This window comes from Halichoerus grypus, chromosome 9 (assembly GCF_964656455.1).
Source record: "Halichoerus grypus chromosome 9, mHalGry1.hap1.1, whole genome shotgun sequence".
In the NCBI taxonomy this organism is placed as follows: Eukaryota; Metazoa; Chordata; class Mammalia; order Carnivora; family Phocidae; genus Halichoerus; species Halichoerus grypus.
The window spans coordinates 54,873,134-54,892,157 of record NC_135720.1 but is presented as its reverse complement, the minus strand read 5'-3'; the positions used below and the strand labels follow the sequence as shown (position 1 = coordinate 54,892,157).

Sequence of the window (19,024 nt, the reverse complement as noted above, 5' to 3'; positions counted from 1 at the left end):
AACCTCTACCAGCCAAATTCAAAGGATGACCAGAGGAGATGAAAATTCCATTGCTCAGATACTCAAGAGCTTATCTTCAAGACAAGCCACTTTCTGGCTTCTAGAGTATGCACAAACAAATCTGTTAATGTGTAGAATCTAGCCCTAATGTTAACACTTATTAAGAGTATTTGGACATGTGTAAACAATCCTGGCTCTGACGAGGACCTGTCTGCTCTTCTCAGGCCTACCTTCAGTTTTTACTTCCATCCTTGGCTTGACAGTCATTTCTTCTATAACTGTGGCCATGTGCCCACAGGGTCACTGCTTTAAAATGTTCAAACAGGGAAACAAGATTCCTTACGGGATCAGTGACCAGAGGAAAGATCTGCAGGGATGCCTTAGCAGCTTGACCATCAGGCTTTATTCATATAAACAGCTCGATAACATGAAGAGCAGCTGCAACCAATAAGGAGGAGAAAAAAAGAAGTAGCCATGAAGCCAAGAGTACCGTACAATACCTTAAGCTTTAATTTTCCAGATCAGACTTATACAGAGAGGACATAATATCACCATTTATGGAGGTTATCTAGACAGTCGCAATTTTCTGCATTCAGTTTTCACCTACCTACCTACATGATGAACAATTTAAGAACTGCTCATTCTTGGCAAAAGACAACAGATAGTCAACATAAAGACCAGTTGAGCTAGAGGGGTAGTGGACAGAGGTCATTTACTTCTCATCTGTACTTCATCATTTTCCTCAGCACTAGCTGGTGCTGGAACAGGAGATCAAACTTATTGATCCTTAGAAGCCTTTCATTGGTGATTTCAGCAGAATAGTTTTAACTCCTGATTCCTGAGTAGCCGTAGAGATGGGGATGGTTTGGCACGGTCTTCTTTTGTCTCCTGCACATGAATTCATCCTGAGGGTACATTTTGGATAGATCGTACCAAGCAACATACTCTAGAACAAGCCCTCTACAGATATGTTTAATGCCACTCATATAAACACTGTAAAAATGGAAAGTTTACACATACTTCTTACTAATTCAGTAATATGGCGGTAATTCAGTTTTAATATTAATTTAGTAATACAACAATTGGAAGGTGTTTAAACCCTCTATCTTCATAGAAACTCAAATACTACCAACATTGACACTTGCACCAAAAGTAGCTTAGTCATAGAAATGTCAAAGCTTTCAATAACCCATTTGGCTAAATAATGACTCACTTAGCTAAAATCTTCTCATCTAGCCCTCTTGTTGCCTCCAGCTTGCAAACAACCAGCATAAATCTGGAACTATTATCTAACCTTCTCCTGTGCGGGTCATCAGTCATGCCAGTGAAATTGATTCTTGACCTCTGTACATGCTGTCTCTTCCTTCTCTGTTTTAATAGCAAGGTGTGATAAAATATGAGCCAGTCACTTTTATTCTGTAGTCTTTGTTTATTTACCTAAGGTGTTTTTATTGTATATTTAAATTCTTTCATGTATTGTTTTGACGTTTACATCCATTTGTCTAGATGACAAATTATTGCTTCACACATCAAGTAATCATGATGAAACTACTCTTTGAAGATTGCTTGTGCTTTAATAGTTAAAAAAAAAATTCAGTGTACACCTAAAGAGAAAGGTATCACTTAAGAATGACTTGTAAAATAACATAAAAATAGGGCTGGTTTACAGAGCCGGAGAAGGAAATCGTATGATGACCAAGGAAAAAAAAACATTTATAAAAGTTGACACAAAAGCAGTAGTGGAATTGTATTTCTTCCGGCTGAACCAATGCTTATTTACGACCTTTGTCACACCTCTGACGCTGGCAATGTGAAATGGTCTAGTGAAAAGCAAGCAGCCCTGGGGGTTTTAAATTTTCAGCAAGACTGCTATAATAGATAAATGAACCAACATTTTCAGGTTGCATATTATAATCTGATTCTCCCATCTAAGCAGACACCCAATTTTAACCATTTCTAGTTAAATATTGAATGTTTTTCCTTTCCTTTGTATTTGAGACCAGGAGTAACCTAAAAATACTCTCTTAGCTAAAAGTCACTGTGACCAAATATGGTAGATAAGCTGAACTTGGTTCCAACAAGGATACATTTAAATCCACAGTTTGGATGGTTACACGCCTCCGCTATAGGATTGCTTATGGCACGCATGTGTGTGTGCGTGTGCGTGCGTGTATGAGAGAGAGAGAGAGACATCCTGAGCTAGACACTCCTCCTTAGTTGTGTTGGATCATAAAAGCAGTGTTGACAGAATGTCCAGCCTGTGAGATTGGGTCCAATTTCATAACAAACTGCTTTTACTTCTAAGACATTGGAAAGCATTAAGTTATCTGTGTTTAAGTACATCTTTCTCCTTGTTTTTCAACTTTTCCATTAGCCAGAACAGATTACCTGTCTGGAATGTTGTTTGTTACCTACAAGAGAGATACCATTTGTATCTCAAATACAGATTTAACTTATGACCTAGAATTCATTATTATGCTCCTTCTCAAGCTATGGTACAAAGTAGCAGACTCTGAACAAATGATTATTGTTCTGTGGGATTGCCGCAAAATCCACCAAGTACTTCTAGCCATAATGGAATGAAATACCAAAATGTCTGTCTTATAATTATACCTGAATGAAGTGCCCTTACATGAAAAAGCCTCCCTTTGTCCCCATTTCTCCAATGATTTCTCTCCCCTTCCGTGTCCTCTTCTCTTTTAAACCTGCTGTGTTCTATCCCTGCTTTGGCTTGAGACCCTGTGCTGCCATTCATCACATGCCTGCCCCCCACATTTTCCATCATACTGTTTTGTTTTCATAAGATGATGAAAGGTTTGCAAATAGAGCTATTACTATATTTTAGCTGGTTTTCAAGATGCTTTGGTGCATTTTTGACTGGCATTATGATACAGATGATAGACCATGGCATTTATCAGAGAGAATGTCCCAAAACTAATAAACATAAGATGGTTCAGAAAGCAGTCAGAAGACATTAAACAATGTAAAATATGTAAATATATAAATCTTACCATTCAGCTCACTATTTACCTACATTCCATTACTATCTTAGTGCAAAGTTGTACTTACAGTATATTTTTTTCTATGTTGGAAATGATTTCCCCCAAAATGCTAAGGACACTTTTTAATTTTCTTCTCGTTTCCAGTATTAGTCTTGAGACATCTGAAGATCATCGAATGTTCATTACTGTTGATATAATTTTCTTTTTCTGAAAAATTTTTGTAATCTTATTACTAGTGCTCTGAAATATAAATAAAATATTTCTTATGTTGATTTTTTTTTTAATTAATCGGTTGCCCTGGGAAATTGGTCTCCTTTTCATTCTGGAAACTTACATCCTTTAGTATGGATTTTCTTTTTATATTATTTCTCAGATAATTTTCTCCCTGCACATAGTAGATATTCTTAAGTGGTTTTTTTTTTCATTTCAATTTATGAAAATGATTACATGGGTATTAGAAGCAGTTGAATTCACTAATAGACATGATAAAAAAGGATAGAACAATAGTTGGTAGGTAAAAAAATACCCTCTGAACTCAGTGCATACCCCAGATCAGTTTAGTTAAATGGTCTGAAAACTGAAGTTTGGAGGAGACCTAAAGTATTTATTTCCACTGCCAACGGTTTTTTAAGTATATTTATTTTTTGTACTCTACTTTTTTGTAATTCCTACTCCCAACTTGGGGCTCGAACTCACAACCTCGAGATCAAGAGTCACATGCTCTTCTGACTGAGCCAGCCTGGCGCCCCTCCACTGCCGGCAATTTTAGAATTTAGAATTCTATGCCACAATAGACTGACCCTTCCTCTGACTAGCACTAGACAATACAGAGCCCTCCAGACAGTTCCCATTTATTATGCACCAGAAAGAGCTGAATGGCAATTATACTGACTAAATTTTGCTTTAAAAAAAATACTGAAAACCTATCCTTAAGGTGGTTTAACTAAGCCAGTTTTCTTTCAATCATTTATCCTGTACTTTCTTTTTCTCTAAGTGTAGAAGACAGAGTGAGAAATACTTTATCAATAGCACTCTTTCAGGTGAAATGCAGCTTAAATATTTGAGTTTTTTTTAAATGCCATGGCTAATAGATTTTTATAAAAAGCAGACATCTTGGTATTATATTTATATTCATAAGGAAGTAATTTTTATGTAATAGCCAACAGAACTTGGTCATTAGAAATGTTTGTAGGAGTGTATCTATACTAAAGTTTATATGTTTTTGAGGATTATTTTAGATGCAAACAACAGAAGATGGATACTTGAGTTATTATGGGAAATCAATAAATGTTAATTGGTAATGATGGTGAAGTTAAGAGAAAGTAGCAATTGATTAAGAGCTGTAAATTATCACCCATTTTGATGACATGGGTTCCTACACATTGAACCCATCCTTGATTGATGAACTCAGAATTGAATGATGGTCTCAGAAGCAGAGAAACTACGCCTAAAGCTAAACTCTGTAGATTTTTGCACTGGTTTGCTTCCTCAATTAGCAAGGATCAGTGATGGTAAAAGGTGATGGGCCTTTGTGCTCTCACAACCTGAAATTTTAGGGAATCCTTTTTCGTTCCCAGTAAGGAAATAAGATACATACACATTTTTTTCTTCCTTCCTTTCCTTCCTTTCTCCTTTCTGAGGCATCAGTGACCTGTTGAAACAGTGTTTGGAAAGATTTATTCTGTTTTGGACCACATTCCTTATGGCTGGGATTATGAGTGATCTCTTGGTAAGGTTGTCAGTGCTAACTCGGGTTTGCATACAGCTGCAGTTCTCAAGAAGTGGCTCACTCTCACCTGGGAAGCTTTCAAAAAGTATTGAGGCCTGGGCCTCCAACCTCAGAGATTCTAATTTAATCAGTGTGGAGTAGCATCTAGGTGTGGTAAGTATTTTTTTAAAAGCTTCCAAGATGATTCTAGAACTGCTGGTATACACGTTCACTGTCCAGTGACGAACAGTAATAATGGTGGAATTACAAAATGGAGGTGGAGCTATGGAGCTATACAATTGCTCTTTTTCTAATTACACAAACAACATATAATTCTTTCTTGTTATTTAAAAAATCTCGGGGATGCGCCTGGGTGGCTCAGTCGGTTAAGCGTCTGCCTTCAGCTCAGGTCATGATCCCAGGGTCTTGGGATTGAGCCCCGCATTGGGCTCCCTACTCTGCGGGAAGCCTGCTTCTCCCTCTCCCACTCCCCCTGCTTGTGTTCCCGCTCTCGCTGTGTCTCTCTCTGTCAAATAAATAAAGTCTTAAAAATAAATAAATAAATAAAAAAGAAACTCAGGGCGCCTGGGTGGCTCTGTCAGTTAAGCGTCAGACTTTTGCTATGGGCTCACGTCATGATCTCAGGGTTGTGAGGTCCAGCTCCAGGTCAGGCTCCCCACTGGGCGTGGAGCCTGTTTAAGATTCTCTCTCCCTCTCTCCCTCTGCCCCTCCCCACCACTCACACCCCCTTTCTCTCTAAAAAATAAATAAATAAATAAAAAAGAAACTACAAAAATATGGAGTAAGCATGAAAGTCCTCCTTCATATTACATCTCTCTTCTCCTCAGATGTAACCCCTGTTAATTTACTGTTTATCCTTCCAGTGTTTTTTCCATGCATTTGAAAAAATGCATACAATTACCTATAACCATATAGTGTTTTTGAAACATAAGTAGTATTATACTATATTTATATGTTATCCTGTGGTTTGCTTTTTTTTTTTTTTTTTTTTTTGCTAAATTTGTCTTGGAGATCTTTCCATTTGAATACATACAGATCTACCTCATTTAAAAAAAAATTCTTTTACTTCATTTCTTTTAATATCTGCAGTGTTTCTCAATATATGTGGGAAAGGAAATATATTTCCTTTCCATTTTCACATGTTTGTAGTTCAATGGTAAAGAGCATCGACTATAGCAGACCACCCGGTTTTGATTATAAGCATTTATTATTATTATTAGTATTACTATTATCATTTAATTTTTCTATTTTTTACCAATATGGGCAACACTATATTAGAATACGTTTCTAATATAGTAGAATATTTCTATAGGCAAATTTTTAGAGTTGGCGTTATTGGGTGAGAGGGTATGTACTATTTTGAAATAACGCTGTCAAATTGCCCTCCAGAAGAGGCTGTCTCAATTTACATTCACTCCAACCAGTAGAATCTCATTGTAGTATTTATTTCAAGGCCTAAATAAATCATTCACATTTAATACAACTTCATGGGCTAACTAAAATGTCAGGGTTCTTTATTTTGACTGGAATTTTATTGAGTTGGTTTGATAGCTCTGAATATAACATGTCATCCTGAAGTTCTGACTTACAGTCTTTAAACATATATGATTAAGGAAAATGGAAAAATTATTTACTAATTTTTTAGACAAAAATTTTCAACCTATGAAGTACAAGAGGAGTAGAAATAAAACTGGGCATTGGCATTGAAAACTCTGGACTAAATTAGTTCCAACCTTCATTGTATAAATGGGATCATTCAATGAGAGACACTCATATCCGCCCATCATAGTGATAGAGCAGTAAGTCAAATCACGGGAAATAATCTATTTCAAATCTATGTTTGTGTGTGTGTGTGTGTTGCTGTTTTAAATTCAGGACTCAATTTTTTAGACTTAACATGTGATAAAATTTACATCAATATTGTTGGGTATAATTTTTCATATAATGAAAATGCAAAGAAAATTTATTATTTTCAATTAAAATTTCCTTCTTTGTAAACTCAAGTTTTAGTTTCTTCATCAACACAAAGGAGATGTTGTAGTACCTACTTTATAGGGCTTGGGGGAGGATTAAATTATGTAACACATTAGAAACCTTCTGCTCAGTGTCTGGAACATAATAAGCTTTTTATGAATTAAACCTCTTATTATTTCTATTATTATTTTAAATCTGTTAACAGCATGTTCAGCCCCACTCTGTATAGCTCATTTTATTTTTTACATGAATTAAGGTAATTTAGGGGGATACTGGCTTCTGTATTTCAAAAGATACAAATACTTTTTTTTTTGGTGTTAAATATATATTTGTTCCATAAGAAACATTTTTAAAATCATAAATCACTGCTAGCCAGTATTTTTAAAAACTCAATGTTTTTACCAGTGTACTTAAGAAAAATATATAAAAATTAACCTTACTAAAATGTTTTATTGCTGAATTGGCTTACAGTCTTAAGAGTCGATTTAAGAAGAATGAAATACAAGAAACAGATCCATATAAAGAATAGGTTGCTTTGATAGAGATCTGAAAATGTGTGCACTATTAAAAGGCTTTTCCAACTCTGTGATTCATCCAAGTTTTCTAACTCTCCTCTTGGTATGTTGGGGCAGATCCTGTGAAGTGAGTAAACTATACCCAGGTGTAAATTTAGAATGTGTGGGCGCTATCAAAACAAAATGGGGCCTTCTGGAAGACTCTATGACCCTCAGGAGGTACGGGGTGGGAGATTGCTCTCATCGAAAGTACTCTGGATCTGTTCCTTTTCTTTAGCTCTCTTGGGTTCTTTGATGGCATTTCTGCCATCCACCTCCCTCCCACTCCCACACTGGCATCTGACACTCCCAGGTGTTGGATTGATTGGCAGACGATTGGATTAGATAACCAGCGTCAGACATATTAAAATCGAAAACTATACTGGGGCTCCTGGGTGACTCAGTCGGTTAAGCGTCTGACTCTTGGTTTTGGCTCAGGTCATGATCTCAGGGTTAGGAGATCGAGCCCCCCTTGGGGCTCTGCACTTAGCAGGGAGTCTGCTTGAGGATTCTCTCTCCCTCTTCCTCTGCCCCTCTCCCTACTCACACTCTCTCTCTAAAATAAATAAATAAATCTTTAAAAATAAAATAAAAAGCTATAGACTTGAATGTCATTAGTATCATTTCTGGATTTTAGTTGGACTGTATCAGGATTAATAAACAATTTCTTCAAAGAGTCAGTTATCCTTTCTCCAAATTGGTTTCTGGAATTCTTTCCAATCTTTGACTTTTCTGTTCTCCCATTTGGAAACTTGATTGTTTTTCACATCTTTCTTTTCCATGGATTTTTATGTCCTCTTTTCTGTTTTCACCCCTTCTTCCTGCCCATAGCTTGCACTTCTTTTTCCTATTTTCTAGGTACTACATACTTTGATACTTGATAATACTTGACTCACTGTTGTCTCAGTATTTGTTCTTGAGAAACTTACAGATCTCTGTACACTTATCCTTAATGTGCCTTCAACCTCCCCAGAATGTAGATTTAATTTCCCATATAAATTCTTAAAAAGTTAACACTTTCAAATACCTAACCTCTATTTTTTCCATTACACTTTTAGACAGGCAAAGCTGACTCTCCGTGAAGTACCACCCCTCTCCCCAACTTATTATCACTTTTCGGATCCAGGTGGAACATACAATTGATTAATTCTTTCATCTAAATCATTCAAGTATCATTAAAAAATTAACGTCCGTATTCTAATCTAGTGGTTTTCAATTGAGCTCAGTCCTAACCATTGTTACTACTATCATTTGAAAATATAATTTGGTTATTCTGCGACTTGGACCTCAAAAATGAGAATTTTTAGAAGGGTCACAGCAGATCTAAAATCTGATTTCAGAATGAGAATTTTCATTTTTGTTTTGGAATCCTCAGAACTTTGTATATGTTTAACTTCTTAACTAATGTCGTTGTTTGGGCTTAGTTTATTAAGACCCCCTAATTACTTATTTCATTACATAATTACATAGTTCTAAAGCCCTAAATTTAGGATTTGCTTTTATTTATTTTGCCATTTTAGGTGCTTCTATCCTACTATATGTATTGTTGGCATTCTCATTTCATTTAAAAATGTTCATTTTATTTTGATAATCTTTTAAAAAATTGGCTCCAATTTAATTCTTATTTTCCATCTTCAAAAGCATCTTAAATAAGTAATATCTGTAGAATGTGCTAATTCATTAGAATTAAAGTATTTATAATCTTACAAAGAACTTGATAAAATTCTGAGACTAATCTGAACATTTTTATTTTACTTTAATAGGTGAGAAAATATCCTTTGTGCCATTGGTTCATCATTTTATAAAATACTTACCATGAACGATTTTACTTTTTATGGTTGGCTATAGGAATGTATAATGAAGTATGATTATAGTTTTTTTCATGTGTAGTCTTTTGCCTGTGAGTCTGGGTCCTTATATTTCTTAAGCATGTAACTATACAAGGGCACACATGCCATTTTTATGCTCACATCAAATGTAAAATTCATTCAAACTAACAAAAGCTAGCTGATTGGGAGAGGTGTGGACACTGAACAAAGGAGACAAGTACCACATAGAGCTTGTACGGAGTGTGTGGTGTGGTATCATTTGTGGGCTGAAAGGTAGCTTAGCATTTCCATTTTGGTGTCAGTCCCTGGGGAAGGACAGGGTTTCATAATGGGGTGTGATCTGCACTCTTGGTAAGCGTGATTGACGCTGAATGATTAAATAGAAGAGGAGAATAAATACCACTCCTCCCCTTTTAAGACTAAGCACATATCCACTAAATGCAAATCTTTTCAGTGTGGAAGACAGTCTGGCCTAATGATAGCACATATCTGAAAAGCTAGGAGAGTGAATTAAAGGAGTAGATCAAAATGCAAGGAAACAAAAAATTATACAGTGTCCTTAAAAATAACATTTAAAACCCAAATGTAATGGTAAGTGCACGTACAGAATATGATGGAAGACCCCATTTGTAAAAGTGGAATCCTGACATGAGGCCCTTGGTAAATGAGTGGGCAAAATGGATCCCTGAATTGGATAACACAGCGCATACCACAGTGACGGATGAAATTGATGTGTCCGCAGGAGAGCTTGTTCTATTACTGTAGGCTTTAACCTATTTTCTCCTCTTTGACAATGAGCTCCTGAGTGGATGTTATCCTCAAGGAAGTGAATTTAATTCAAAAGGAGATATTTTATAGATGTGCAAATTTAATTTAAGAATTCACTTATTCCATTGTAGAAGAGAACTATGTGGGAAAACATTATGATAAGTAATATGGTTATATTTTTCAAAGATGCCATTTTTGAGTGTGTTATTTGGGGGACCCAAATTTCAATCATTTGTTGGTAATTTGTATTGTTCTTTAATTTTGCATTATCTCTTAGAACACATGGCTGAAACAGTATTGAATCTGGATTGTAATATTATTTCATTAATTTATTATATTAAGGTATGTAATTGCACAATAAATAATCAGAAAAAGTGGTTTCTTCGTTCTTCCCTTAAATTTTTGAAAATATGATGCATTCCTTTTCCCTGGGATAAATACTTGTTAATTATTGCAAAGAATAAAAGCCCATTTTGTGAATCCATTTAATTCTAAAATCTGTAAGGTAATATTGGTAACTTAAGAAATAGGCCATATTTACCCTAGTTTCTGCCAGGTAAAAACAAAACAAAACACAACACAACAACAAAACACTCTTCATACCTTGACCCAGAAAATAGAATACTAACTGCTCAGTATGTTAGTAGTAGCTTAGTCGTTTGTCTTGAAATACATGGTAGTATAAGTTGTTAAGCTTGCTATTCTCTCTCTCCCTCTCTCTCTTTCACACACACACACACACAAATGTAATTAATTATAATTATTTTTTGTCATTATAGTCTTCCCATCCAAGTACTAACCAGGCCCGACCCTGCTTAGTTTCCGAGATCAGACGAGATCGGGCGCGTTCAGGGTGGTATGGCCGTAGACTGTCATTATAGTCTTAAGTTGATGCTCACTGTTACCACTTATTTGCTATCTTTTTAAAAAATGTTGTGACCTATCGTCTGAGTTTCATATTAAGAATTATGGAGTCATAAATGTATTTTAAAATAAATTTGAAATAGCTCTTAAAACATTTCATTTGGAGACAAAACAAGCAAATTCTGTACTCAACAAGTAAATTAAAAACCTTTGTAAGTATATACAGTATTATTTTCTCCACTTGTTTTGAATGTAAAATTTTCAAAGAAAATCTGACTGAAATTGAGCAAATACATCATTCCCAAATAATTTACTTGTTCAGCTTTTAGAAACTAAGATTTTCAGACATCTCATACAAAGCCAGCCCCCAGTGTGTATTCAAATATTAAGGGTAGATTTATGTTTATTTCAATTTAGAAGAATTTACCCGAAAGGAGAACTAATCTCTTACAGAGGGAAAAGAAAGTAAATTCTTCCCATCATTGAACTTGATGCTACCTTTATTAACCCAATCTAAGTATTTAGAAGCTTTTTATAGTTTCTTCTGATTCAGATACTTACTATATTGCTCTAAAATTACTTGGTAATTTGCCAGATATCACTCACCGTAGACATCTGACTTCTTATATATCAAATTGCACTTCATTACTTAATTTGTACAAAGGAAAAAAATTTTCCAGTTCAACTGGTTTCCACAGTCAACGTAATTAACACGCAAAGAGATGTTAAAGAAATGAAATTTAATTTGGTCTACAATTTTCTTAATTGCGGAGTGCATTGCCCGTGCCTACTATGTGTCAACAGCTTTATTTTTTAACTGACTTCTTTTTAAAGCTCGCTGGTTGTTTTTTGTTGGACACCGGCTGCCCTCTAGTGGACTACACTGTTCTCTTAAAAGAACCTGTCAAGTCTGAAAAAAAAGTCATTTCTATATGGAAGTGACTAGTGTTTCGTGCTTTAGTACTCTTGTTTTTCATTTACTGTTGTGTTTAGCACAGCTAGCTTTATCACTTTGTTAGAGCATTTTGGTGAAGACGGGCTTAGAAGCAACTTTGATTAAAAATAGCATTATAGGGGCGCCTGGGTGGCTCCGTCGGTTCAGCGTCTGCTTCGGCTCAGGTCATGATCCCGGGGTCCTGGGATCGAGCCCCGCATCAGGCTCCCTGCTCTGCGGGGAGCCTGCTTCTCCCTCTGCCTGCCGCTCCCCCCTGCTTGTGCTCGCTCGCTCTCTCTGACAAATAAATAAAATCTTAAAAAAAAGATAGCATTACATACTTATTAAGAGGACACATTAAAATAGGCTGATCTCGGGGCGCCTGGGTGGCTCAGACGGTTAAGCGTCTGCTTTCCGCTCAGGTCGTGATCCCAGGGTCCTGGGATCGAGCACCACATCGGGCTCCCTGCTCAGCGGGGAGCTTGCTTCTTCCTCTCCCTGTGCCTGCTGCTTCCCATGCTTGTGCTCTCTCTCTCTCTGTCAAAAATAAAATGTTTAAAAAAAATAAATAAAATAGGCTGATCTCATTGACAACTTGTATATATTTTTTTGATTTAGAACGCATTTTATGACACATGCTCCCCGCTTCTGAGACGTTTCCATTATTCTTGTTGCAGATGCTACAATTGTGGTGGCCTTGATCATCATGCTAAGGAATGTAGTCTACCTCCTCAGCCAAAGAAGTGCCATTACTGTCAGAGCATCGCGCACATGGTGGCCAACTGCCCACATAAGACTGTGGCGCAGCCGCCCGCCAGTTCTCAGGGACGACAGGAAGCGGAAGCCCCGCCGTGCACTTCGACCTTTCCTCGAGAGCTGGGCGGAGGGCAGGGCTGCACGTCACCGCCGTTTCCGCAGGAGGCGAGGTTCGAGATCTCAGAATGGCCGGGCAGGTCATCTCAAGAAGCTTCCTCGGCGAAGTCCTCCGCGGCGCCGGAAGAACCAAGCAAAAAGGGGCCTTCTGTTCAAAAAAGGAAAAAGACATAACGCTTCTTCCTAATGTATCGTTTTCTTTCCCCGGTTGGGAAGTCTACCTCATGCAAGTACAGGGGAGCAGTATTTCACAGCAGCAGCTGACTGGGGATTTTTAACTACTGTTGAGGAACTGTGAATTTTTTTAAACAGACAAATCACTCTAAGCAAATTACATTCGAGCAGGGTGTCATGTTTTATGTTATCCAGAGAATGAAATACTATGTGTATCTGTATGTGCATGTGTGAGAGGGAGAGAGCCTGAGCGTGTGTGTGTGTCGAGGCGTCGGTATAGGACTGTAGACACATCTCTAACGCGGATTTGTCTTTCTGTGTGTGTGTCTACAGATACAAGCACACACCCTCCCTCACGGAATTGGACGTCCCCAAGAATTGAAAACCCATAGGAAGCATTTTAGATGGTTTCAAAGATAACCCCTGGAGTCTTTTTTTCTTGAAATACCACTCCCTTTATATTACATAAAAATAAAAACATGACTGTTACCTTTTGTGTGAACCAAAGGCTACTTCAGATCTCAGAGCTGCCAATCATATGGTACTAAAGGTTTTAAGTCATCAGTTCTCCCAAGTTTGGGATTGCCTCTTTCTCTTGATATCTATAGGGTGTTTCCCCCTTACCCCAACCCCCTTTGAAGGCAGTACCTTAACTCCACATGCCTCTGACTGCTATAAGCTTTTTTGAATCTGGGATACATAACTCCAGAAAAAGACAATGAATGTGTAATTTCTGTGCCGATATTTCCATGTTTTTAATTCGTAAGTTTTGATTGTAAATTAGATGCCTATTCAGAAAAATGAAGGGGGAGGGCAATGTATAAATGTAGTGACTTGATTGTTTTCAGTGGTATTTTGATACCAGCTCATTATAATCTTTTACATGTTGTGAAGTTTTGAAGGGATTGTGGCAACAGCAGCTTCCCTTGACGAAGTCAGTCCAAACCATCCCTTCGAGCAGGGGGCCTCCTTGTTTACTACTGAAGACTTTGGAGGAAAGCTCCAGTCGTTTGGTGTATTTTTTTGGTGGCTGTTTTTTTCCCCCCTAGAGAGTCATCTGACTTGTTTCTAAAAACAGCACAGGTAAGAATAAAATACTGGGGTTGAGAATGAAAATTAAGTGCATGTTCATAATTGCCCAATACGTTTGCCCTGTGAAGGATATTGAAAAGTGCAGCGTTTGGTGGCAGTGGTGGCAGGCAGCTGGAGTGATGGGCCTGCGGCGGAGGTGCCCAGCCTCTCCCACCAGAGAGCGACAGGAATTTCATACATTAAGATGAATTTGTTGGAGGTTCCCTTCATTACTCATGCTGAAGTAACCGACATGGTGGATTTAGGACGGACATTCAGTAATGGGGTTAGAGATGCTTTTCAGGTTGGTCCTCAGTTATGTGAGTAAACCTGGGACCTGTCCTCGTATTGGTCCCTTTGGGTTTCAGTCATTTAAAGAAAAAGTTGGTGTCCTCCTGGTTTCTAGATGTTATGGGTAAATTTCTGAAACATCTCCAAGAAGGTACCAATTAGTTAAAATGCTTAACATTGGCAATAAGCAAGGTTTCGTATGAGCCTGTTGGTGTAAGCTCAGATAATCAAAAGAAGAGAAGAGCATGAGTCAAATGAGACCTATTCTGCTGGGCAGCTTCTGCTCCCTCCCCAACTTGTCCTGCCTTGGGGGGTATTAGACAGTTCCTGCTGTTTGAGCAAGCCCACATCAGGAGGAAATGCCTCAGGCTGGGCCGCCAGTCCTTTACCGCTCAGCTTGAATTCCGGGACAGTGTTTGTGAGACTCTCCATGGTGTATTCTGAAATATCCGTGTGCTGTGATGCAAAGCTTACCTTTGACGATATTGAATGTGATATATAGCTGTAGAGAAGTACTTCCTTGCCTTATGTGAGGATTGTAAGCTTATTTAAATTATGTAGACAAATCAAAGTGGCATTGCTTAATTTTTAGCAGGCAAAATAAGCAGGTTAACGGTAAAAATGCAAAACGTAATAAGTCACTTTGAAAATTCAAACCAAAGTTCCTTGACCTTATAGACATAGGAAATTATGGACTTGAGAATTGGACATTCCCTGTTTACATATAAAAAGTTCAGAGCTAAGATCATGGTTAAAAAAAAAAAAAGCATTTTATAACTGGACCTTACGGGTGCAATTTAAAATCATTTTAAGCATCTTACCAGACTGAACTAAGAGCACATACCAAACCTATCTTATGATTAAAAGCTGGGTTTATTTTTTATATAAAAATATTATCACTATTACATAACATACTCAGGACAAAGAACTTTGCTCAGGGAACATACCATATAATGTTGTTGTTGTTTCTTTACAGAATAGTCTACAGTCCTGCTTACTCAAAACAAACCAAATAACTTAGACCTTTATATAAGTATTATGTACTGATGTTAGTCATAACTACCTCTGAGTTTGATCAAAGTTTCCAAATATCAGATACCAGTTTTCCTATTTTTATTTCCCGTGAAAAGTACGCTAAAGCAAAATTCCCAAACTCCTTGCATATGTGAATATCACTGATGTGAGCACATGTCCATTTACATGGGTGAAATATTCTGTTTACAGCAAAAGGCTACCTCATAGTTGATGCATAGCACACCTTTATGCTGCTCCAGCCTTACAGTGGCTGATAATTCTCTGGTACAGAACCTTTTAATCTATATTATAGATAGCAATTCACAACTATATGTTTCTAACAAACACTTGTGAATAATGATGCATCTCACTTAGTTAGCAAAGTCTCCAAGCATTTCTTTAAAGTTATCATGTATTTAATTTAAAGACTTATGGGCACCCTTCCACTTAAGCAAAACAAAACCCAGAGGCGATCTTGGAAATAGCTGCTTTGCCCAGAGGTCAAGGGCAGGAAGGGGTAGCAGGAGAAGAGGTTGGTGTATGAGTGTATTTATGCTGGGCAAAAGTATAAAGGATGCCAATCTCCATTTTTGTGTCTGTGCTGCCCTGAGGCCAAGCATAGTTCAGCATTATTGCCGTAGGCACATAACTAACTAGCGCTGGCTTGCCAAGGAGTGAACATAGAGTAAACGTGCAATGCCATTTCTAGCTACTGAGGAGAAGGGTCTGTGTGAAGCATCAGTTTACAGGGGTTACTAATGGGTTGGGCAGGAGGTCTGTGAATTAGTTGCCCCTTGATCTCACCCCCATGTCAACACAAATGTAATTCCTAAGAAAGATGCGCTACCAGTCTCTTAGCCCTGGGAGCTATTTATTACTACATGGCAGATTATAGTAGAAACCTTTTTATACTTGCATTTCCAGTCTTTACTAGAAGACTTTGGATGTATTTTTTACAACTGAAACATTTTAAAAGATTTTTACCTGCTTATAACTTGGAAGTTTGGCGTGCAATGTAGGGAAAAAGATCAAGAAACACCATGTTATTAACATCGATCCATCTATACACATAGGATGTTTTAATGCCAATATTCTAAAACATTCTGGCCCAGTTTTATTTTGCACCAGAGTGGCCCCAAGTTACTGCTAGTTGTATTTAGTTTGTGAATAGAAGCCCATAAGTGTTAATAGACTTTGTAACATTCACTGTAAGATGAATTATACAGGACATGGGAAATCTCATTAAGTCTTAAAGTTAATTTAAATTAATTTATCTGTTTTCTCTAAGAAATGTTTATCATAAAATATATATGTGTGTTTCCCCTTTGGTTATAAAATTTGGGAAAGTGTGTACAAGTGCAGCCGCACTGACTTTAATTTTCTAGATGTCTTAATGAGATTTATTTGTTTTAGAAAAGAACAACTCGTGAAGAGCATCAAGTTCTGTCTTACATGGCTGTCAGCAGCCTCTTTAAGATGTGGTGGTTGTGTGATCTGTGTCATAGTTGTTCAGTTAGAGTGAGAGGTGGACCTGTGAATCGTTCTTAAATTTTATGTGTGGAACAAAGCTGCGAAGTTATGGTAAAGTACTGTACCGTGAGAAACTATTACAATATTTAATACATCTGTGGCTTAACACTTGTGTTACCAGCTTGAAAATGTTGGTGTTGACTACCTCTTGAATTACTTAGTATCTGTCAACCACGGGCACCCACCACCAAGCTGGCTTTAATTAGTACGTGTTGCTTTTTGGTATTAACAACTCTAACCATACTAGAGACCAAAGTGAACACTGATTTCTGTATGTCTTTAATATGGTGTTTTATCTAGTGTTTTTAAATTATCCTGTGTAGTAATTAGATTACCTCATTGTCCATTTTGGCTCATGTTGTTTACAAGTGAAAATAAAAAACACTTGAACTGTATGTTTTTAAAGGACAAAAAAGGAGTAGATGTTCGGAATGGCATTTCACTCATGTACAGTCATCTGGATGGACTAGAGTACTGTTTGCTTTTCTGCAGACCATGGATTTTATATTCTCATTTCATGCCTAATGTCTTATCCTGTCAATTATGGATATTTTGAGGTTTAAAAAACTACTTGATTAAAAAATAAAACATATAGCGTTGGCATTTATGATGACTTTTCGAGATTTTTCATGATTTGTATGATCATTCAATTAAAAGAATGGCTAAAAGGCCATTTAGGCAGTATCTACACCTATCTGAACATAACCTTCAGATATCGGTGATTATAAATACGGAACTTAAGACAATACAGATGGTGAATAAAGTCAGTTTAAATATTAATGAGGAAAGGTGAGTCCTGTCCTCATAAGGAATCACCCTGCATTAGCTAACATGGAGTGTGCAAGCATGTGAGTCAAGACACATACTTCACGTAGTCCATGAAAAGTGGCCTGAAAACAAAAATGTTCAAACCCTTTTGGAAAAACCATTTTAGAATTTTCCTACAATATTTTCCTAATCATTTTGAAGTATTTGAAAAGGACAATCAAAGCCAGGTTATACAAGTACCAAATATCTAAAATGTGAATGTAGATTTATCAAACTATGTATACAGTATTAGCGTACTATGAAAACAATTTGATAAAACTGTTGTGTTCTATAAATTGACCAGTCTGACAATTAAACTCATTTTCATTTCCACTCTACACCTGGATGATTCACTTTTCCTTTCTTTTTCTTTTTCTTTGGGTGGGTGTGTGTGTGTGTGTGTGTGTGTGTGTGTGTGTGGTGTCTACTATGATTCCTGCTGCTTTTTCTTTTTTATTATGGTAAGAAACACACAATTTACCATCTTAACCATTTTTAAATGTCCAATTCAGTAGTATTAAGTATTCCACCTTGCGCAGCAGTGATTGTAGGATGTGAATATCTCATGAATGCTCATGAGAGAGTGATTGCATAAATGTTTTACTGATAATTATTACTTAAAAAGAGTATCTTTGTTACATAAGTAGCATTGTACTTTACTGTAAAGAATATGGACAGCTTTGAAAGAAAATTAAAATAGTACATAATCTCATCACCTGGAAATAACCAGTGACATTTTTAATCAATTTCAAATATGGGAAACCTTCTGAAAAACATATAATCCCATCACCTAGAAATAACCATTAATATTTTTTCTTAATTTTCTTCTAATTTCTCTCCAATAAATTAATATATAGATTTAAAATAAAATTAGGTTTTATTAAATAGGATTAGGAACTTTACACTTTCCCATTAACATCATTAAATGTTGTGTCCTATCAGTAAAAATTCTTCAAAAACAACGTCTTTGATAATTGCATGTGCGGTTTGAGGAAATGAGACTCAGGTGGAGCGGGAGGGATGGGCTTGGTCTGGATGGTGAAGGAAGAGAGTCTGAGACAGAAGAAACAGTATAAACAAAAGACCGGAGTCAAGACTAAGCAGTTCATGTTCAGTCAACCAGTGAAGAGATGAATTTGGTGGTATAAATTATGAACAAACTTTATGAATGACATTGGAAGTCAACCAATGTATCCGGGAACTTGAGGGGCCACCAACTTCGAAAGAAAGGAGAAGCATAGGAGGTGAGCACCCCATTTACCCCCAGCTTTTCCCCTAAGGGCACTTTCCAGTTCCCTGAGGCACCACGGAATGATAAAACTCCAAAGGGAAGTGGCATTCTTCCTGAGCTGGGGAAACAAAGTCAGGACTGCCAAAACAACAGAAAATTGAGAGACCAATCCCAGAGAGGAGGGGTCACAGAGAAGGGATTCCCCGAAATCTTTATACAGATTCCTTTCAAGCCATTGAATAAAAAAACTCAGCAGAAAACTGCAGCTGATGAGCTCAGGGCCACAACTAGGAGGCAAGAGGTGCCTAGAGTGTAAAATTTAAAGAAGTGTTCATGTTCAGGATGGTACCTTGCCCTAAGCACCTCCTTTGTCTCACCT

The 19,024-nt window shown here is 37.0% G+C and overlaps 1 protein-coding gene across 2 annotated transcripts in view; it reads left to right on the top strand.

The window, feature by feature from the left end:
• Positions 1 to 12,701, top strand: part of LIN28B (lin-28 RNA binding posttranscriptional regulator B) — a 128,190-nt gene extending 115,489 nt beyond the window's left edge. For both annotated transcript variants that reach the window (XM_078054396.1, XM_078054397.1), the window contains exon 4: positions 12,332 to 12,701. In XM_078054396.1, the coding sequence (XP_077910522.1) occupies positions 12,332 to 12,701 (370 nt within the window). The remainder of the gene's footprint in view (positions 1 to 12,331) is intronic.
• Positions 12,702 to 19,024: the final 6,323 nt, after the last annotated feature.